Raw genomic sequence first — 22,326 nt, 5'->3', positions numbered from 1 at the left:
TTGTTACATTAACAGGAAAAAAGTGATTTAAATGAATATAGGAAACATAATGAATAGCCATAAAAGGACCTTACATTGTTTTTTATTACGATTGCGTCAACTGTAGTTAACCAGTGATTACATCTCTACACAAACATTAGCAGGCCTGTTGACCTGTGAGGGACGGGCCACGTTGTAATCATATGAACGACCCCCTCACTGCCATTGGTCCACTGTTAATATTTTCACAGTGACTGAAACACTATTGGTGAACAGAAATTAAAAGGGCGTGTACACACGCTTACACACACCTTCCTCATAAGTATGAATGAGGCGGTGGCAATTTTATTTTTAAATGGCTTGAATGCAAACTGACGGCACATAAATTAGCAGCGCGTTAATGTAATGTTCGCTGATTGATACTGTTTGACTTGGCGCTAATTAATCTGTAGTCTAGTAAATGCTGGCAGATTAACGTTGGAGTGTGGAGCTTGCGTTGTACTGACTACCGTGTGTGTTTGGTTGCCAACCGTCATCACAATAATTGAGACAGCTTGAAATTTATTACTGCAAGGCTGGCATAGAAATGGCATCAATAGCAGCGGCGCATGAGCCAGGTGCAAGCCCGGGCTCCGTACCGCTGGCTGATGCTTTAGTCCCCGCGAGTATATTTGCTCCGGACCGGGGAGGACTCGGGGATGACGCCGGGGACGAGTGCTTCGAGGACGCGGACATGATCAATGGCGAGCCCGAGGACCGTGGGGTTGACTTTACTAGCAAGGTAAAGCTAGGCCATGAATAGAGCAGCGCAGCGAAGCTAATGTTAGCTAGCTGCGGCTGGGAATGAATGAATGAAACAAATTATGTGCTTCTTGCAGTACCTATGTAATTACCAAACATCGTCTGCTGTTCCACAGTGTTGCTGCTGAGAACCTTAGTACCAAATCATTATGCATGACTGGTTGTGTGGACTCAGGAAATTCCTTTTGCTGACGTTAAGTAAAATAGCTCGTTGTGGCTAACGCTAGCTTAACCTGACGTTTACATTAGTTGCCTTCATCAGTCAGAGCACATTGCACCATATGTTACCACAGCATGTCTGGAGCTAACCATCTCTGAAGCTGCTGTTACTGTCCAAAGCAACTACAACTAAGAAACCTATACGAACGACTCTGTTGTCAAACAATCCAAAACAACAAGTTGACATGGTGAGTCAACCCACGATACAAAAACACACCGGCTGATGAAATTCAGCAAAACAACATAGTGAGGTGGGGTTTTCCCGCTGCCTGAGCGCAATAACTATGAGTAAACACAGCAGCAGGCTGCAGTCCTCTGTTGATTTACTACAAGTAGCTATGAAATACTCCGACTAATCAAATGAGTTTGAGTTTTTACATGTTGTAAACCTGAACCTGTGTGGGTATAAGAGTGACAGCAATCAGGTTTGTGTTTGGAAGGGTCAAATTGCACATGACAGTGGTATTAAATGTCCCACGCTTGCATCAGGCAGTTCCCTGTTAACCTTTGGCTCCTGTCAGTTTCATCAGGTTGTGTCATCCTGACATGCTCTGTAGTAACTTTGTCAATAATCTTTTATTGACTTCTGTTGATACTATTCATATGACATTACACTATGTGCCTTTTGGTGTAATGATAGTAAACCATTATTTGCGTCTGCAGTGCCATCAATTTACCTCTAAATGCATACATTTTAACCACGATCTACTGGCTTGACTGTTAGAAAAAAAATGAAACCACACTTCCACAACAGGAAGGCACATTTGTTCCATTAGCCGGTCCTAGTACAAAAAGAATCATTAATTATTTAGTTGATTTCTAAAAACACACCATAAATTGCTTTCACAGTTGTGCTTAATTCAGTAATGAGAGAGGTGCAGTTTTACTGTGGTACTGGTTGTAATAAACAAGCTTTTTAGGTCCATGAGTAGAGATGGTAGTTTTGTGCTCACATGTAACCTTGAGGAGTTTCATGGGAAGAGAGACAGCTGTGTTCGTGTGTGGAGAACAGCTTTTAAACTCGCCATTCCCTCTAGACTCAACTGAAACAAAAATGTCCAGAGTGATTCATACTTTAAAATCCAGCCGCTGCCTTTCTTAAATGCAACCACACCTGATGCAATCGCCCCCAACTTTTAAACTCCTTAGATAAAGGATTGTCTTTGATTATGCGTCAGTCCTAAAACAACCATCCAGCCAGAGTTATAACAACATCAGTGGTCATTGTTCCTTCTGTTTTTTCCCTCCTTCTCTCTTTCCCTGGAACCCAATAGCTGGCACTTGTTAGCCCAAATGGAGAGCAGTATGACTCATTACTACGCCAGCTACGGGACAGGATGGAAGAGGGATGTGGCGAGACCATCTATGTGGTTGGGATGGGCTCAGGTGAGAGACACATAGACAGTGCACTTGTTGTTAACAAACTATTCATCATCTCCTTTCTTTTTCTCTTCCTTTTTTGAAAGATTACAAAGTTATAATAGTGTATATGAAACTTTTCCACTAAGTTTTATACAACGAATGAATGAATGAAATTATGTTCTTACCTGTTGTTCTCCTCTGTTGTAGATGGTGGTGACTGGGGTCTGGATGAGAAAGATATGGAGGCCTCAGTGGCCACGGTTTGCTCTATGTGTGAGCAACTGGACGCTGACCTTATCCCACTACGAGAGCGCAATGAGACTGCTGGATTGGTGCGTGACTATCTGATCCGCAGGCGTGTGGGTGAGCTGGACTTCCTGGAGGTCAGGTGAGAGATCAGAATATAGAGGGTTCATGGTTACGGTCGAGTATTAGATTCCACGCATAATACCCACAGGTATGGCGGTAGTTCCTGTTCATTTACCGGTTCAGCTGTTCTTCTCAAGTCTCTCCACCAATTTTTCAGCAGTGCACCTATTATGTCTTCCCTCTTGGTCAGGGATTTTCAGATAAAAAATACATAGAATTAATTTTGAACAAACCTCATTGTTGTTCATTTTTAAAGAATAAAGATAACATTGTGTTATAAGTAAATAATGAAGGCTAGTTTTGGTCATTGTTTGACATCCAGATAATTTTCCACTATGTTGATGGATTGCCAACATTTATTACTACACTGATTACATTTTCTTTAACAAGAGAGGAATTTATGTTTTGCTAGTACAGTTTAAGTGATATTTTGGTACTCCTGTATCCCTCAGGGTTGCAGTGGTGGGTAACGTGGATGCTGGTAAGAGTACTCTATTGGGAGTGTTAACGCATGGAGAGCTGGACAATGGCAGGGGCTTTGCCCGCCAGAAGCTCTTCAGGCACAAGCACGAGATGGAGAGTGGCAGGACCAGCAGTGTGGGCAACGATATCCTGGGGTTTGACCAGGAGGGACAGGTGAGGGGTAGAGAGGGGGCAGAGCAGAGAGGTCTACTTGTCTACTTTGACAAAGAAAATTCTTTTTGGGTCAACTAAAAGAATTGTCGTTGTAAAAGAATAAAAACTGTGGTTTCTACGATGTACAATGAGGTGCATTAACATTCTGAATGAAATATAGATATTAACTAGAGAGGCCTCCAAGAGGTGAAGGAGTAAAGACTAGTGATTGTACTGCACCACCTAATGTGTGTAGCATGCAATAGCAACACTGTCTTTTGTTCTTCTGTTACTCCTTAGCATTTTGTGTGTAATAAACATAAAGATCTCTCAAAAGTAAAACAAAGAGTGTGGTTTTAAAATGCTCTTTTGTATGAGTGCTTTATGAACACTGGTGTCCTAACATTTTAGTTATTATTGGTCACTGTCCATCTTCGGCGCAGGCTGACAGGCTCTATAAATTAGAGCTCAGGTGCTCTCGCTCAGGGGCTTTCCCCCAGCACTGGGTATGGATAACAGCTTTTATAGTGCTTGGCAGCCTCCCCAACAAACTGGCAAAAACCAAGAAAGAATTGGTAAATAACAACTTGCTTTTGATGTACAAGTGCACAAGTACCATTCAACACTTGGAGGTGGAGACCGTTTGAATGCTGTGAATATAATGGTGACCCCCTCCTCTGCCCGTGCCTAGGTGGTGAACAAACCAGATAGTCATGGAGGAAGCCTGGACTGGACCAAAATCTGCGAGAAGTCCTCAAAGGTCATTACCTTCATAGACCTGGCCGGCCATGAGAAATACCTCAAGACCACCGTGTTTGGGATGACTGGACACCTGCCTGACTTCTGCATGCTCATGGTCAGAAAGGGGGAGATGGGGGTTTTTGTTGGTGGGTGGGTGGGGGCGGGCAATAGGAATTTTTCGTTAGCCCTATAAATATCATGAAGTAGTGCCATATAATAAAAGAAAAAGTCTGTCTGAATGTACTTTTTTCAGTTTCTTTCTGTGTATATCTATATATATTTTATACATTTAATTTTAATACATTTAAACTTTGGATAAAACCTAACCTGCTTTAATACTTACCAAATGTGGAATGAAGCCTATACACAGTGTCCACAATGTAAAAAGATGTTTCTTTCATTAAAGTATAGAAATAATAATTCCCTCACTCCCTCCCTCTCCAGGTGGGCAGTAATGCAGGTATCGTAGGGATGACCAAAGAGCACCTGGGCCTGGCCTTAGCTCTGAATGTGCCTGTCTTTGTAGTGGTAACCAAGATAGACATGTGTCCAGCCAACATCCTACAAGGTCAGTCCCCTGGAGTCGCCGCTTGTGTTTGCAGTTAAAAACCTAATGTGTCGCACTCCCTATCAGGCTTTGTCCTGTAATTTTTGTGGTTTTGCTTTCCCCCTAACAGAGACATTGAAGCTGCTCCAGAGGTTACTGAAGTCCCCCGGCTGTAGGAAGATCCCTGTTCTGGTACAGAACAAGGACGACGTCATAGTCACGGCTTCGAACTTCAGTTCAGAGAGGTATAACGGTGCAATATCGATCATTTATAGTGATAGATTGATGTTTATATGCATATTTTATAAAATTTTTACATATTTCAATGGTTTTATTCTTTATTCAAATCTATGCTGCTATGAGGATTGCTACCAAACATAATTGTGTTGTGTATTTATATCCAATGACAATAAAGAATTTATAAGTCTCTAAGTCTGTCCCAGCCAGATTTAGAATAAAAGCGAAAATGCACCATTGTAATCTGTGTGTGTGTGTGTGTGTGTGCGTGTCTCCCCCCAGGATGTGCCCTATCTTCCAGATATCCAATGTGACTGGAGAGAACATGGACCTGCTCAAGATGTTTCTCAACCTGCTCTCCTCCAGGACCTCCTACCGTGACGACCAGCCCGCAGAGTTTCAGATAGACGACACCTACTCTGTGCCGGTACACTGACCACCGACAAGCTCTTCACACTAAATGCATTTTACTGTGTGTACATCTACCAAATGCTGCGCTCTGTTTATATCTCAGGGAGTGGGAACGGTAGTATCAGGAACTACTTTACGTGGACTCATACGTCTGAATGATACCATGCTGCTGGGGCCGGACCCACTGGGCAGTTTCATCCCTATTGCCGTCAAATCGATCCACCGCAAGAGAATGCCTGTGAAGGAGGTTAGAGGTGGCCAGACTGCCTCATTTGCTCTTAAAAAGGTAGGAAGGGAAACATATGCATAGGTTTATCATGTTAGAGCCTATTCTCAGTTTTGCAGGGTTCTGTGTTAACAGCATTGTCACATCTAATCTAGTTTCAGCAGCAGCCTTGAAATGATCTAGAGAAATGATTGTACAACAGTGTGGAATGTAACAGTACTGTCTTCTTCTGTCGCCTCTACCTCCTGATTCTTTGTACAGATCAAGCGTTCGTCCATAAGGAAAGGCATGGTGATGGTGTCCCCAAGGTTGAGCCCACAGGCTACTTGGGAGTTTGAGGCTGAGATCCTGGTGCTGCATCATCCAACTACGATATCCCCAAGATACCAGGCCATGGGTGAGTAACGGCGACACATAAAGGCACGTGTTGTGGGTGACTTGGTGGGGTGGTGACTCATTGTTGCCTTCTCAATATGCATAAACTCATTTTTCCTGTTGTCTCTTTTGCTCTTCTTCTTTCTGATCACCACTCAGTCCACTGTGGCAGCATAAGGCAGACAGCCACCATCTTGTCCATGAACAGAGACTGCTTACGGACAGGGGACAAGGCTTCAGTCCACTTTCGTTTCATCAAGACCCCGGAGTACCTGCACTGTGACCAGAGGCTGGTGTTCAGAGAGGGACGCACCAAGGCTGTGGGGACCATCACTAAGGTAGCAAAGCCTTCTGGAAGATGATGAAAGTTTTTACACTTGGATATGATGCTACTATGATGTGGCACAGTATATTCAAAGATGTGATTTTTTTTTTTTTTTTCTGTCTTTTGTGCTCAGCCGTAAAGCTCTAATTTGATGGAACAATTTCCAGGATAATACCTGTAATTTCTATTAAAGGAAATCTATAATGATGGCAACCAATTCCCACAGCGTAACAGAATAGTGGGAAGGAAAATTAATATTCATCAGGAATATCAATTTCACATACTATTACATACTATTAAGTTATATTAATAGAAAATGCTGGATACGCGTTGTTAATAATTACTTCATCTATTCCCTTGTGGAACATATTCCATCCAGATAGGGATTCAGACTGTGATAGGAAGTGTTCTAGCTGATGGCTGATTTCTTCACCTCTCTGAGGCTCACATATCGACTCAAATTCTTTTCAGCTGCTGCAGTCCACCAATAATTTGCCATCAAATTCCAAACCTCCACAAATCAAAATGCAGTCTACAAAAAAGGCACCACTCCGAAAAGAGGACGGCACCATGGCAGCTGGTGATGATGTAGCAACGATAGCACAGTCGGCAGGACCGAACACGACACAACCAGTGAGTGACGAGTCAATAAAAGCGTATTATACTATAAAAATACAGTGAGGTGCTGTTTATTCTATTAGTCTGTTTCTCGATGCATTTCCTTCTCTTATTGTCACTTGCCCTTACACTGCTGTTGTTTTGTAACTTATTAACTCCTCTGTGTCCTCCCCTCTTTGTTTTTTTTTTTTTCTGTGCACCATCTCTTCCACCACCCATTATAATCCTGCTTGATTTATTTCATCCCAAACTCTTAATTTTGTCACGCCACATCACTCCTTTACACTCTCCCCCTCTCCTTTGCTTGCGTGGCTGGCTTCCAAAGGGAGAGGGAGAGGAAGACCCTCAGATAAAGGAGGGCAATAAAGAGAACAAGGTAAAATGGGTTAATTCAAAATGAACAGAGAACAGTGGAGAACCTGAATAGTGGAGATTGTGTTGTACAAAGCAAGATGGTGGAGTTCATAGCCTGGCAGTCCCTTTTAAAAAAACAAAAACATGCTGCCTGACGTTACTAAATTAAGTATTGATTTAAAAACGTCAAGTGTACATGAGTTTGGCCTTATCAAATGTTTCTGTTGTCTCTCCTTTGTAGCCAAAGTCTGGAGGAGGTGGGAGGAGAAGGGGTGGCCAGAGGCACAAAGGAAAAGGCCAGAACAGCAGCACCAACTCCACAGCAGCTCCCTCCTCATCGGGGATAGGAGGCTGCTGAACTGCCCTCTCCTCCCTGGCAAACCTCCCTCTCTGCGATCACTCCACCAAGTGTCTTCATTCCACAAACCACAAAGGAAACTGATGTTTGGAGAAAGACACTCTCCTCAGTCTTATTACTACTTGCCTTTTTACACCAGGTCCTATTGTTTTTAAAAAGGGAACACAAAGGGTTATGTCCTAAACAAAAAGGCATACACCCTTCATGCATTTTAATGTCAGCTGCCTTTCCTCTTTTGAATGGTTTGGGTAACGGAAAGCAGTGTGGTTTCTGAAGTTAGCCTCACTCAGGATGATGATTTATTTAATTTTATCCATCTTTAAACATGTGTCTATGAAATCTACAATTCAGTACACTGACTGAGTGTCAGTGGTGGGGAGGGAGGCTAAACCCAAAATAAGGGTCCAGTACCAATATGAGCAGCTATAAGTGAAACTCCCCCATGCATTCCCTGTGTATTTGCAATGAAAAACAGTTAATGTACTATTTATACTGCATATGTAAATTAGCTGTTAGTTGTGCTATGATTGGAAAGATGCCATTGTACAAAATGTATGCAAATCACAAATGAATGTAGCAGAGGCCACATAGTGATTTCAAATTCTAGATATATGGAAAATATAAGCTGTTACATTTTATAATTGTCAGTTATTTATTTGGCATACATGCAGAACGTTGACTTTTGGATGGTCTTGGATCTTTCCACCTACTCTCATCTGCGCTTTTAGATTCAGTAGTATCTGTCATGCTTCCACTGTCAGTCCTCCATCTACACACCTTATACCAATAGTGATAGTACAAACAAATACAGCACATGATCTTGTCACTCCAGCAGTTGCTCATGATTTGAAAGACATGCAGTACTTGCAGTGCTACTTGTAACTTGTCTGGTACCCCATGCGTTAAGGCCTGTTGCTGTTAACACATTGTGACATTTAAAAACACAAACAAAAAAAACACACTTTGCCGCTAAAAAACTGACCATTAATAAACAGGCTTTACTGAACTTTTCAACAGTGCTTCTTTTTCCATGTGTGCATCACCTCAAGTTTCTGAGTTGAGTTTTCTTCTTAAAAAAATCTGTTGGTGTGAAAAAATATTTTAGCAGAAGGGGTAGCTTTTCAATATTTCTCATGTTCTTTTTCTCAAATATACTGTCACTCCTTGTCTGTACAGTAAGGCTAGGAAATATTGTAGTCTAAATGTTACAGGAGCACAGTGGGAACTGTTGGCTGGATTTTCTGTGAGTAAACACCAGACAGCAGAATATTCTTCTGTATTTTGAGTGCTGATCAGTATATTGTGATTCACACAGGCTACAATAGCTACAATCATGTAAAACCAGAAACTAAACCAATTGTGTTTTCTGCACATGGGAAAGTTACAGAAAACAATGAAAAGTAAAAAAAAATGACATGATATGACAGTTTCAAGCTTTACACCTGCAAGATCCAATTAGCTTGCCAAGAATTACAACCAATACAACAACATTGTTCCTACTGTATTCAGTAAGTACCCCAAAACTGACCAGCTAAAAATGCAACAAGTGAACATAAACTTTAGTTTGCCGTTTTATCACAAAATAATTCAGTTCTCTTAACATCAACCTTTCAAAGGCCACACTTGCAGTCTAGCATTGTCAAGCATGGTCCACAGTTTGAATTAGTAACAGAAATCCCAGTTTGCTGAAGTATGTGCAGTTTAAAGTTGGAAACTGAAAGGTGGTAATGGTTTAGTCCTGTGTTGAGTTGCTTTAGCTTGCAAGGATACATGTAGTTACAAATGACAGATGTGTTTACTTTATACACAAAAACATTACAAATTCTCTATATATATATTATTTATATTTATGTAACATTTAAAGTAGATTGTAACACAAAAAGTATTAATCTGCTTCATTTACACTATGTCATACAAGTGCAGACTACACACTACCACTGATAAGGTAGCACACACACCCATAGTCTGGTATCATAATTTGAAAAGGCTTTTCTTGGCGTGTGCAACATTAGTATTTGATGAAATATTTTTGGGAATTCGTGATAATGAGGTAAGCAGCATTCCTCTCAAAAATAAGTTATAACTCTACAGCTCAATGTTTAAGAATGTTCCGTTTTGGTCTTAATTTTGAGAATTTACAGCGTAATGTGGAATTTAGGACCATGTTAAAAGGCCCAGTGTTAGTGATCACTTGATGCTGCATTTAACATAGACACACAACCAGTGAAAGAGAATGCACTACATGCCTCACTCCTGCACAAAGCACAAAATCAGCTATAAAAAGCTGAACAGCCAGTGTAGTCAGTACTTAACAAATACTCAAGTGTTCCAGTCCAGTGTGTACAGACTATTCTGTACTAGAAGAGTGTTTTACTTGTATAACTTCATATAGTTTTAAATAAGAAGTGAAACCTCCTATAGTGGGTCTGAATAAAAATAAAAGTATGCACCTTTATGCACACACGCTTCACCTCTTACAAACCAGTTGACCTTTATGGTGCCGTAAGGGTTGCAGAGTCATCATCATTAGGCTGTCACCATTGTGTAACGCTGAAAAGGTGATGTGACAGATAGGGTCTGTGAAGTAGTCACTAACTGTAGCGTCTAATATATGATTGACAGTCTGTAAGAAACAAGTGAAAAGACATCAACTATACACAAGACGCATAGGACGGGGTGGGATTCAGCTGTGTTTTTGTTGTGTGTCTAGCCGTCAATGTCCCAGCTGAAGAGGTGATGTTTCACCAACATGTCCTGCACTCCCTCTTTCAATGGTCTCTGCTCCTTTTCCTGGAAAAGAGAAATGTGGAAAGCTTTTACTTAAAGACAAACATGACACCACAGAGGGCAACTCCATTAAACTGGACCTCTTACCAAACACCAATCAGCAATTTTAGAGGAAAGCATTTTGTATTTGACAGCTTAAGTAAAAGAAATCTTGCTGACATCACTGACTGGGGTCTGGCCAGAGGTGATTTCAATATCCAACACAGAGAGTTGTGCACTAATGGTTTTTTCCCCTCTGATAACTACTGACACCAGCGCATCTATCACTTTGTTGAATGGCTCCACAAGCATAGAAAAGGACAGGCTGTATTCACTGACAGGAGATGATCTGATGAATGGTGAGGACAGACACTGGAGAGATGACTTGTTTGATAGGGTATCTTAAATCAGCAGCTTAATAAACTAGTATAACTAATGACTAGGCTATAGCATCTACAGTCTCATTCATGACATGTTACCTAGAGATCCCAACTAAAGAGGTGATGCTGAACCAGCACATCCATAACTTCCGCTTTCAGACTAGTGGATTTCTGAAACAGCATAAAGTCATTAAGTTTTTCTCCGCTGAATAATAAGTTGTCCTTGAATAATAATACCTGCCTACTACTGCTCTATATAAAGATATCCATCCATGTTTTGCTCACCTCTTTCTTGTCAGGTAGCTCGCAATCCTGGGAGAGACTGAAGGCAAACTTTGATAGCACCCTGAGGAGACAATAACAGACTGGTCATTATTTCTTTCATAGGTCAGATCACGTGTCTTGCTCTTAAAGCCCTTTTTAGAGATTCACTGATATTTTCAAACTACTCAATAACGTGTGGTAAATGTGGAAAATAATGGGTGGAGAAGACACAATACGTTTCACATTGCCAGCTTAAGTCAGGAATTCAGTAGTGAGACTCTAAGCACCTCATCCTATTTCATCATCTCTCATATGGTTGTTCTTGTTCTCCAAATCTGAGACAGCTAGAATCAAGAGAGACTGCAGTTTTATAGTTACGTAGTTCTTACCTGAGCTCACACTTGATCTGTACCCATCCAGGACTACGAAGGAAAGACCAGGGATGATACCATTTCTCTACAACAGCCATGCTGGAACACAACACCTCCATCCATAAGTGCAGCACCTGCTCACTGGAGGAACAGACACATGTTAAGAACCATGCGGGTGTGCATGTTATTCATCATTTGTAGATTTGCACATTTTAAGCCTGTACCATCTGACACTGTGTTCTGAGGGACAATGATGAGATCAGTTCTGTGTGTGCGTGTGTGTGTGTGTGTGTGTGTGTGTGTGTGTGTGCGTGTGCGGGTCTGGAAAACTCACTTGAGGCCGACGCAGACAAGAGACCTAAACTTGACATCCATCTGAGCATGCGCCGAGTCGTGGCTCATGTTGACTGACTGCACCGCCTGGAAGAGTCGACAGAGGGCGCTCATGCACTTCCTACTAACCTTCATTTTTTCATGCTGAGTTTACAGACTTTACAGAGGCTCATCCTCACCAGACAGACACTACCTTAAAACAAACATACTGGGACGAGTTTTTCATGTTCATAAAAAATAAATAACAAAAATATTCAACTTAATATTTACCTTTACATTGAGCTAGATAAAACTAACTTGCAGTTTCTTTAAATATTGATTACTCACTCTGTACAGCAGCTCCTCTGGTGTTAGTACTTTCCCATCTTCATCCAACCTAGTAAATACCACAGACAATGAGTTGTTATTTTATAATGTCACACTGTGCATGCAGACAAGGGTCAGTTCCCTATTTATGTTCTTAACAGACAGTATCTCAGCTCGTTTCCCCATCCTGTTGCAAATCAAAGTCAAGTACATCCCTGATCAGACCTGGAAGAGTTTGGATGCCCTAGTCTTCAAATCATGTGATATTTATTTTTTATGTAATTTTGCTTTAACAGATTACAATCTTTCACACCTATCCTAAATGTGAGTGTTTGTGTTGTACCTGTAGGTTTTACACAGCACCAGCCTTGAGTAGACAGAATTGAAGTCCCTCTCCACCTCTCTACTGGCTGCCTGAGAGAAAACCAGAAGACAAAAGATGATTAAACTGAAATTTATACAACAGTGGGCAATGTGATTCAATGTGGAATTTAAAAAAAAAAAAAAAAGAGAGACTCTCCTACCTCTTCTATGAATAACCAAGGGTGACAGGGCCCTCCCAGTATAGACGGTTTCTTGAGACCGTGCTGAAAGATGGCCTTTAGGGCTGGACACAGTGTGCCCCTGGCCAGGTCTGTCACTGCCTCTGTCACAGCGTCATCACCTGCTAACGAGTACTGTGGAAACAAAGATTAAAACCACAAAACATCACATGGACTGAACACTGTAACAAACATCTTCTGGGCAAATCAAGTACAAGCTGCAAATTAACTGTTTCCTTACCTCTTTGCTTCTTTCGTCTAGGATCTCCACAAACTTTGCTGGAAACCAGCCTGTTATGAAGAGCCACAGAAAATTTGTCAAATAAGCTGCTAGACACAGAGTAAATAAAACTCCAATAGTCAGATGGTAACAGTGGGTGTTATACTGTAAGAGAAGTGCACACACCTCTGAGGCCATTAAGTTCTCCTACCCAGCAGTGTTCATCCTTCTGTGAGATGATCTGCGGGAGAAAGATAAAAACACAGCAGGATAAGAACTGGAGATGAGGGGTTCTGAATAGTGTACATGACTGGAAACAACAAGTCGTGTTTTGTTTGTGTCTGTGCGCAAGTCGTGACTCACAGTGATGATGTCATTCTTTCGGAAGCCAAGTTCATCGTCATCGTGTCGCTCAAAGTCCAGCAAAGCCTTTGCCCGTCTCCGTCGGTTGCGGGATACAACAAGGAAATTTTCATGATCTCGCTGGTGGCTCTCCATGGAGTAGTCAGGAGTCAGGTCCTTAAGAGACAAGATGGGAGAACGCAGGTCAAAATGAAGTCAAAATTGATGCAAATGTTGATTTAATAATAGGTATCTATAAAAATAGCTAGGATTTGATGGTATTAAAATATTATATTTAGGACTAAACCATTTAGCCTGGCATGCCAGGAAATGGAGGAATGCCGCTCTTAATGCTTTTCTTATTTTGGTTGATTCACAGTCCACAACAGGACATAAAGCTCACTGTTCTTGTGCTGCAGTGTGTCAACTCACAGTACTGGAGTGACTTGGGTCCAAACAGTGGAAGTGTTCTGCAGTGCGGGCTATGGCCTCTCGCAGGGCAGCCACCAGCTCTGTCTGCTTAATGTTCTTGGACTTCAGAGCCTCTGCCTCATCCTCCCCAAACAGCAGGGAACTCAAGGTGGACTTCCTGCGCAGAGACTGTCTCCTCACCACCTGATCATACACAAACACAAAATAAGTTATTTGTTTTTTACTAGCTTTAATAAAAAGAATGGGCACGTACACCTTCTAATCTGTGTGACGTGTTATTAGCACAGCTAGATACAACTTGTTTGTACTATTTTATGTTTTACCACCATTTGCAAAAACTACAACTGACCTTGTTGAGATTTGTGCTGAGTGCTGTGTTGTTTCCATTGTTGAGCTGAGCCTGTTCATTTAGGATATAAGCCAGGTGCTTGTGTCGGTGGGCCTCCAGACTTTCCTGGGACAGCGTCCCTGCTAGCCTCATAGCTTCCCCAAGAACTGCAGGCCCATCTCTCAGCTGGCTTGGCAAGTCCGACAGAGTATTAAAAATGGAAGCAGAGTTCTCTGATGATACAAGCTCCTCCTCCTGAGGAATGGGGGAGTAAATTTCACAAAGATTAATACTCAACATATGCAGTTTTTCGTCTATAGTAGGCATAGTTGTGAATAGCTGCCATGAGATTTCTAGCTGCAGTAGTGTAAAACAACTGTTGGTACTAATTGCTGTACTGTGCTGAAACAAATGAAACCATCATCATGAACTTCCATGCAAGAAAAACCAAACAAGTTATTAAGTGATTGAAACTATAAAATAAACTAACTCTGCAGCATCTCAGCACACTGAAATATTAACTATATCAGGGAAGAGGTGGTATAGTGCAAATACCTTGATCTTGAGCATGCCCAGTGTGACCTGGAAGAGCACCAATGATCCTTGGTAGAAGAGGAGATCCCAGATCCTCAGGAGCAGACGGATGTCCACCACACTGGCAAATGATGTCAGGAACCAATGGAGTGTGATCAGCGACAGCTCTGGATGTGTAAAGGAGGAGGGGGTTACATACCGTATGCTATAGACTGTTTATAATCAGTCTACACAGCAGTTAGTCTTAGTTTCATATTAGTCTACCACAATTTGTCATTTCCATCTCACATTTTGCCTCTCTGACCCCATGCACCACACTTTCACATCTTTCCTAATACCCATCTTTACCTATGTCATGCTCCTGCAGAAGGCGGTCGAGGGCTGGCAGGTACTGAACAATGAGCTGGCGGAGAACCCTCTGGTCTGTTTGGACGCCCAGCAGAGTGGAGGAGAAGTAGGATGGAGGAAGGAGGTCTTCGATTAGGGCACACATCATCCATAGTACATCCTCCTCCTCAAGAAAGAGCAGCAGACAGGAAACCACCTGGGGAAAGAGACAGTGAAAAGGGAGCAGCGAAGATGGAAAAAGTAAGAAGAAAGCCACAAGAAAGACCATAAGTAAATAGAATTTAAAAAAGGTGTGTGTCTATTTATCTCTGTTTAGTAAGATAGCTGGTGTAGTGTTGTTTTTTTCCCCCAATGGTGACATTAGGTTCTGTATGTACAGTAGGTGTTCTCACCATGCCAGTACCCTGACAGTACCCAATGTCTGGGTAGAGCCAGGCTAGGCCTCTCAGTACCCGCCTCAGCCTTGGCACTCCAACACTGGTCAAACTACTGAAACAAGCATTGGTTGGCATCGTCCGTAACAGGTCCTTCTCTATCTGAGGGACAGAAGTTAAAAACAACAAAAAAAAAAAACCAATCAAAAACATCATAACTACAAAGACCATTAACTGACTGACTGGCAAAACAAACTTAGACTTGATCACCTACTAAATCTGACTGTGCAGATGATTGCACAGTAGCTCTTGTGTTATTCTTCCATGAGAATGCACCATGGCAAATGTGTACCGTTTCATGTGACAGAGCCATCTTCAATGCACTGTGACATCATGTGCATACCTATACAGATCTGCAGTAGATTAACAGCTGCTTCATTCACGTGTTTTAGGGCTGTACAGGATTTATGGAATCAATTACAAAAGTGTGTAATACATAAACATGCCAGTGAAGATTCCTGATTCTTTGATGCCATTTAAGTAGTTTTCCATACTATTTAGAGATGTCTTTAAGAAGCACAATGCTTCAGTCCTGGGTAGGATGACCACAATGGGAATGTGTTTTGTTTACACATGTACATGTAGCTAGGGATTTTACCTGTTTCGCTGTGGTGGAGTCCTCATTGGAGCTGTTCTTGATGATTTCTCTGTAGGAGATCTCAGAAGTCCTCTTCTTCTGCAGTGCTCCAGACAGACGCATCCAAAGCTAGCAGACAGAACACCTTTCAAACTATAAAGCTGGTTTTGTGTACTAAATAACTAAAAGATGTAAACACTCAAAGGCAACTGTAGCTCTCTAGTGGCTATAAGTGAGTAGGTAATGTAAATATGAATATTATATCATAAAGTATTTTAGCCCAAGGTGTACCACTTCTAGTCAGTTCCACAAATAGTTCATCACTACCGTGCAAGTCTACTTACCTGTGGCCTCATGCTGTGAGGTATGCCCCCTAGCACCAGTGAACGCAGACGCTCAGAGCGTGGAAGGACAGGATCAATGAGCTCCCAGGTCAGGTCACCCACTGTGTGGTTGTGGGTGAACTCCAGGTGGGCTTGCCAACGCAATCGCTGCTGGGGGTCTTCACGCTGGGGCGAACCTTCGCTGCCCAGCCAGGACCTGGGCTCCACACCGTCTGAGTGACAAGAGAAGTGGATCAGAAGTTGGTATGTATAGGTGTTTGGCTTCTTTGTAATTATAATGCTAACATAGCTAAGCACCATGTGACCTTTTGAATCGAGGAGGCTGCAATATTGGTAAATGACAGCAAGTAGAACTGTATGTAACCAAGCATGATAGAGACAAAGGGAAAAACACGAGGAAAGGAAGTCAGTAGGACAATCTCAAACTCTTTGATGGGAGATACATACACTGCTAAATTATTACGTATAAGTATTCATAAAATATTTCCTCAATCAGCTGAATGCAGAAAATATACTGCTGCTGGACAAAATATTGGATCAGCAGAGAAACAGTGAAAGAGAAACTCAGTTAGTTACAGTGTTACTCAGAGATCACATGCACTCGATTGAGGAAGTTTATCATTTTGGAAGAAAATTTATGTATGTACATGTGAGTGAACACATTACCTTCAGTGTCCATTCTGAAGCCAAACTCATCATATTGTGGTTCAGGCTGTTCTGAGGAGTCTTTCTGTAGAGAAAAAAAACCCAAATAACATTCATTTCATTAGTCCACATCTAGGTGCTGCTGAGGATGGACACAGCAGCTTTTCTAAGAATCTTAAATGCCAGTTAGCAAAACAGACAAGATATCAGTATCACATGAGAACAGAGTTCCTAAGGCATTTGTTTTTATACTCTGTCACACTATGCAGATGGGTCTTATTTTTCTGCTGTTTTGTTATTAAGAGTCGCCATGTTTTTTATGAGCTTCTATTTCTTGTTCCAAAATTCTCATATTCTTTTCAATCTCCATTTATTGTCATCAAAACAAAAGACATGATAAATGAAGATTTGCACATAAACAACGTATGAAGTCGCATCCTCACTTGATGGTACTTTGCCAAAATGTCCTGAGGCCACATGCTCGGGGTGAGAGCAGAGAATGGCCCACCAGGGGCTGGTGTGTAGGTGCCTAAAACAGAGAGAGAGTAATGTATTGAAAAGCAAATATGACAGACCCCACAAGGGAATTTTGAGAATAACAAAGCTGGATAAAACCACAAATTAGTTATTAAAATACAGCCAAAGTACAGAGTAATAACCCTAAAATAATAAATCAAATATTAAAGATTGGTGTTATGTCTGCAGTCCAAGGTTAGTGTGCATTTGCTGGTGACCCGAGACAAATTTACAGAGCAATCCTTTTCAAACTGAGAGCTTTTAGCATTTACGTTGAAAAAAGGCAAATCCATACCTGACATTTTGTTGGTAGTAAGAGTGAATGGCTTCTATACACAGAGACCGCAGTCACTCTGGAGAAGGAAGGTCAGCAGATGGTACGCGCTCTGTAGAAAGCACAGAGGAAGAGTAAAGGTTGGTGGTTTCATTCCTGTCTCAATCTCAGAGACACTAAACTCCAAGTGTCCCTCCAGTGAGTTTGCTCCATGTGTGTGTATGTGTGAATGTGAGAAAAGCCAATGTCACTCTGAGAAATTAAGATCTTTAAACCTGCCTACCAATACCCTACACACCACAGCCACTCTTAAGAAAACAACAAAAAAACAATGCAAATACCTTAACAATGAAGAGTCCAGACTTAGGTCCAATAATTCTGTAATACCAATGTTCACTTCTTCATGAATGAAGGGAGACACCAAGAGGTTCTACATAATTACAGTAAGGGAGAGAAGAAGATATACAGAGACAGAGACAGAGAGAGAGAGAGAGAGAGAGAGAGAGAGAGAGAGAGAGAGAGAGAGAGAGAGAGAGAGAGACATAGAGATTCTTGTGTCTCGTCTGGCCATATGACTGCTTCATTTACCAGAGGCTGATTATCTCTCTTAATGTTGTATGCGAGTCTGTTCACGCTCTATTTTTACATAGTGAAAGTGCTTGGGCAAAATTTAGTGAACAACTTTTTCTCTGCGGATTTAATGTCATGTTTTTGTTGGGAATGCTTGCACATCACCACTTGGTAAACTCTTGAATATGACTGTAATATACAGATGTCTTTTCCTGTACGCTAAAACCTATATTTCATCTCCTTTAAAGGCTAGTTTTAATGTAAGACAAACCCATGGCAAAATGTCTCTTTACAATTCCTATGAGTTAAGACAATACCAAGCAATTCATTCCAACCATAACCAAGTAAACAATGAAGTGAAAACTGTTGAGGCAATGACCATGATCTCTTCTCTGCACAGCCATCCAGGGCCCTAAGAATTCTGGCTATGGTTACGTCTCATAGGGAAGTTTATCTCATGTCAGTCTAACTGCAGCGACATGTTTATCTTTTCTCTCAGTTTTCTTCTGTCTGCAAACATTCAGTTGGCATGACACCCACAGAGCTCTTCAACCTAACTGACAATAAACAAATCGACACAATTTCTAATCAGGCTATTGGCTTACAGGATGCACTCTTGGATGACTACAGAGTTGTACAGCTATGAACAATATGTGCTGCATATAAACACATGAAATCGGTAAGCCAGATCCAAAGAAAGCAGATCCAAAAAATACCCACAACAAAACATATTGCTGCCCAAATACATTTTGAATTCACACAGAGAGAGGGAGAGGGAGACAGAGACAGAGAGAGAGAGAGAGAGAGAGAGAGAGAGAGAGAGAGAGAGAGAGGATGTTAATAACATAACAACATCTTGCTGTCACATTCATATTAAAAAGACTTCTACAACGATGGACCCATGGCAGTAACATCTTGGTAGATTCCAGCAAAGGTTCTCAGTTTCTCCCAATCCATCTCAAACTCCAAAGCATTACAATGAAAACACATGTGAAACAGATGAGTGGGCACTTTGTAGAGGAAAATGGACAGTATAGCAGTGAGAGGGGACAGCATTTGGAATGTAAGCTGCTAATCCACACACACACACACCACACACACACACACACACACACACACACACACACACACACACAGGCAGACACAACAGCATAACAGCCATAACCAAAATAGGCTCACCAGCATGCAAACACTCTGCCAAAATGATTCATTCCAGCAGCAGACTTGCGGCATCTGAAGAGGGATTTAGGACTTAAGAGAGATGAGAAATCAATTTGAAGTTTGGAGGATGGCCAAGTACTTTCAGGCTAGCTGTGTGAAGCTCAGGGGAGAACTGGGATTTTGAAGCTACTCCCTTACAAGAACACAAACAGTTTAATCACCTGCCAAGAAAACCAACATGACGGACCCCCCACCCCGCGCAAACTGTTGCACACGCTGACAATCTAACTGCAAAGGACGCCCAAAGTTAGACGTGAAATGATTAGGTTACTAATCAAGTTTAAGTCATTTCCTCAGTTTGTCAAATATTAGGATGTGCTGTTTTGTCTTTGTGATACAGTAGTAAACTGGTTGTATATGGATTTTCAGCTATTGGTATAAACTGAGAACATCACCATGACCTCTGTGAAATTGTGATCGTGAACATTTTATTTCCCCGAGTCAAAGTACGATATGTTCCTTACAACAAAGAATTATAGTTAAAAATTCGATGGCAAGAAGTTAACCCTAACCCTGCGGCTGAAGTTAGTTGCAGAGTAAATAGGATCTCCCATCAACAACTTTATATTATGTCAAGAATAATAACTCATTAAATATGTGTGTATTTTTTACCATACATACGCATATAAAAAATACTCCACTATCAAGGTCTTTGACATTTTATGACAATATCAATATATATTCTGATAGTTAAATTTCATTTTAAAAAATGAAATAGAGAAAGTGTTTACTGATTTTTTTTAAAAATTGTAAAAATGTGTACATTTTCACATTAATTAAAAAAATATACATTATCACAATAGTGCTATGTCGACAACTCACAGGCAATGAAAGGCATTGATGTGGCACAGTAAGATCTTCTATATTGTTAAAAAAAAAAAAAAAAAAAACTTAATTCATTTCAGTTACTGTTACAAGCTTCATCAAAACACAATCTTTGACTACAATCTTGTTGTAATGATGTACTGCCAAGGATGAAACTCCCAGAAACACCATGAAGAAACTAAATCATGTCTGGTGACTAAACAGAAGACTTGGATGGGCCTATGACAGGGAGTCTTTCCATCTTATTCTGAACACAGGAAGATCTTTTCCATTGTTGAGGTGTGGCTGTGCTCACCTATGTTTGCTCACACTGGTCAACACCCTGCTGCAAGAAAAGCAAAGAGTAACATCCTGCTCTCCACTCAGGTCAAATTTTCTTTACCTAACCCCACATCACAAATCACAAATAAGCCTCAAGGGGCTCAACAACCTGTACAGCATTACAACGCCCTCTGCCCTTAGACCCTCTACAGACAAAAAGTGTGTTTGTGCATAGTACAAAGTAAAGAAAGTTCTCATTATATATTATTAATAATACAGTTTGTGTTGCCCTGTCAACTTACCCAACTGACAGCCCCTCCATTTCCCAAACCCCTCCCACAGTTGTTCTTCACAGTTACCACAACAACTGTGAGTCAGTTTCCCCTCTTATCAAACTCGCATCCACCTACACAGCCATGAATATCGGAGAGTTACTGCTTCTTGCCCTGCCAATTTAACTTAGGCCGAATAATGACAGACAGTCTCTAGTTCTGTTTGGCAGACTGTATATATCTGTCACTCTCTCATTCACACACACAGCCACATGTCACATCTATCCATTCACAGCTTGGTTTACAAATAAAGACATGTGCCACTGCAGTGAACAGGAAAATCACTTCATAAAGAGCAAGGAAATAAGAAGATATTGGGAAAACCCCTCAAAATCCCCTGCTTTCCAGGGAGTTTTAGGAGGTATAAACACCAGTCTACAGGGGAAAGGAGCTTATATACAACTTACAGATCTCTTGTAAAACTGAGCTGTCCACAGCACTAAAGCTTTATTCACAACAAGCCATAAGACATTCGGTCACATAGAGCAACAAGTGACTCAACTGGATTTGGTTAATTAGTGGTTAGAGAGCACACAATATAGCAGGATGTTAGGGTGTAACACAATGATATTTTTTATATATATAAATTGCAGCATTCATCCACTTTGAAGGTGTCACCGTTAAAACAGTCAGTGCACCCAGATGGTGTGCATTAAAACTGATGTTGTGCACGGTATTGTCATTGTACGCACGCATGATGAAGCAAAATATCACTTTGAGCGTTATTGAAGTATTCTGCATACTTGTATGTAACTGTCTTTACACGGTGTCACCGATTTCCTGTAGAAAATATAATGTTCAATTTAGCTAAATTAATGTTTCGTCAAACCTCAGCTGACGTCAGGTGCGGTAAAAAAAGAAAAAGAAAAAAAGACTGTACAATGAGCAACACCTAATTTTTCAATTTGCTCGACTGCATATGAATTTATTTACAAATGTTACTAAATAAAACGTGCAGTATGACCATAAGCTACGCCTAGGAATGAGTAAAACTCCTAACATCCGTCTCAGAGATCAGTGTAATGTATTCACTGAGTTGTCAGCTGTTAGCCATAAATGCTACCTTTAGCTTTTAGCTAACACTTACATACAACATTGTACAACGGCCTGCTCGCATGACTTACCGTGACATTATTATAGGGAAAGCACAAGGTTACAGTTTCTGGCGGACGTGTCTTCTGCTGTTTGAAACGGGAAAACACCATATGCTATGGCATCATTCCTCCCGTATTTGTGATTTCCCTGCGTTGTGCACCTGCTAGCGACGTATACCTCCGTCGTATTCTTACGCCCTTCGACGTTTTCCCTTGCCATCCTGAGAAGTAGTTCCACATCCCGGAACTACACTTCTCAGCGAACATATCCTTCCGCAGGGGAATAGATGACGTAGGCACACGACGTGTATTTGTTCCACTCATTCATTTTTCTCGTCTCTTTCCTCGTTCACTCCAGCACATACGTCAACAAGTCACGATTCAAAAACGTGGCCTACAAATCATGAAGTGAAATGCAATCGGCAACACGTGATCGTGGAAGTCTGAGCCCATGCTGATGTTTGTTGATGTTTATGTTGATGCTTGTATGTTTAACATTCTGGGTAATTATTTTTTTTAAAAAGGGTTGT

General features: G+C 41.2%; 2 protein-coding genes across 3 annotated transcripts; one reads left to right on the top strand and one right to left on the bottom strand.

Moving 5' to 3' along the window:
- The first annotated feature begins 318 nt into the window (after positions 1-318).
- On the top strand, positions 319-8,551 carry gtpbp1 (GTP binding protein 1). Of its 2 annotated transcripts, XM_023396278.2 has the most exons (14): positions 319-760; positions 2,274-2,385; positions 2,569-2,749; positions 3,183-3,366; positions 4,037-4,201; positions 4,531-4,654; positions 4,764-4,878; positions 5,153-5,297; positions 5,385-5,567; positions 5,769-5,904; positions 6,042-6,220; positions 6,679-6,840; positions 7,151-7,201; positions 7,421-8,551. In XM_023396278.2, the coding sequence occupies exons 1-14, from the start codon at positions 566-568 to the stop codon at positions 7,535-7,537; spliced, it is 2,049 nt and encodes a 682-aa protein (XP_023252046.1). In that variant the 5' UTR covers positions 319-565; the 3' UTR covers positions 7,538-8,551. The 2 variants fall into 2 exon arrangements, with proteins under 2 accessions (XP_023252046.1, XP_023252047.1); XM_023396279.2 differs by lacking the exon at positions 7,151-7,201 and having other exon boundaries at positions 320-760.
- sgsm3 (small G protein signaling modulator 3) lies at positions 8,171-22,035 on the bottom strand. Its single transcript, XM_023396276.2, has 21 exons — positions 21,827-22,035; positions 17,515-17,605; positions 17,147-17,232; positions 16,725-16,788; positions 16,059-16,270; positions 15,736-15,843; positions 15,096-15,239; positions 14,704-14,899; positions 14,377-14,522; positions 13,843-14,076; positions 13,494-13,676; positions 13,083-13,238; positions 12,906-12,960; positions 12,741-12,790; positions 12,482-12,634; positions 12,301-12,371; positions 11,979-12,027; positions 11,653-11,738; positions 11,337-11,459; positions 10,969-11,029; positions 8,171-10,327 (listed from the first exon to the last, which is right to left on the bottom strand). The coding sequence occupies exons 2-21, from the start codon at positions 17,519-17,521 to the stop codon at positions 10,244-10,246; spliced, it is 2,268 nt and encodes a 755-aa protein (XP_023252044.1). The 5' UTR covers positions 17,522-17,605; positions 21,827-22,035; the 3' UTR covers positions 8,171-10,243.
- Between the last annotated feature and the right edge of the window lie 291 nt (positions 22,036-22,326).

The sequence above is a fragment of the Seriola lalandi genome, unplaced genomic scaffold, assembly GCF_002814215.2.
Source record: "Seriola lalandi dorsalis isolate HSWRI2012SDOR001 ecotype SW California unplaced genomic scaffold, Sedor1 jcf7180002054975, whole genome shotgun sequence".
Taxonomy (NCBI): domain Eukaryota; kingdom Metazoa; phylum Chordata; class Actinopteri; order Carangiformes; family Carangidae; genus Seriola; species Seriola lalandi.
This window is presented reverse-complemented; position numbering and strand designations above follow the sequence as displayed.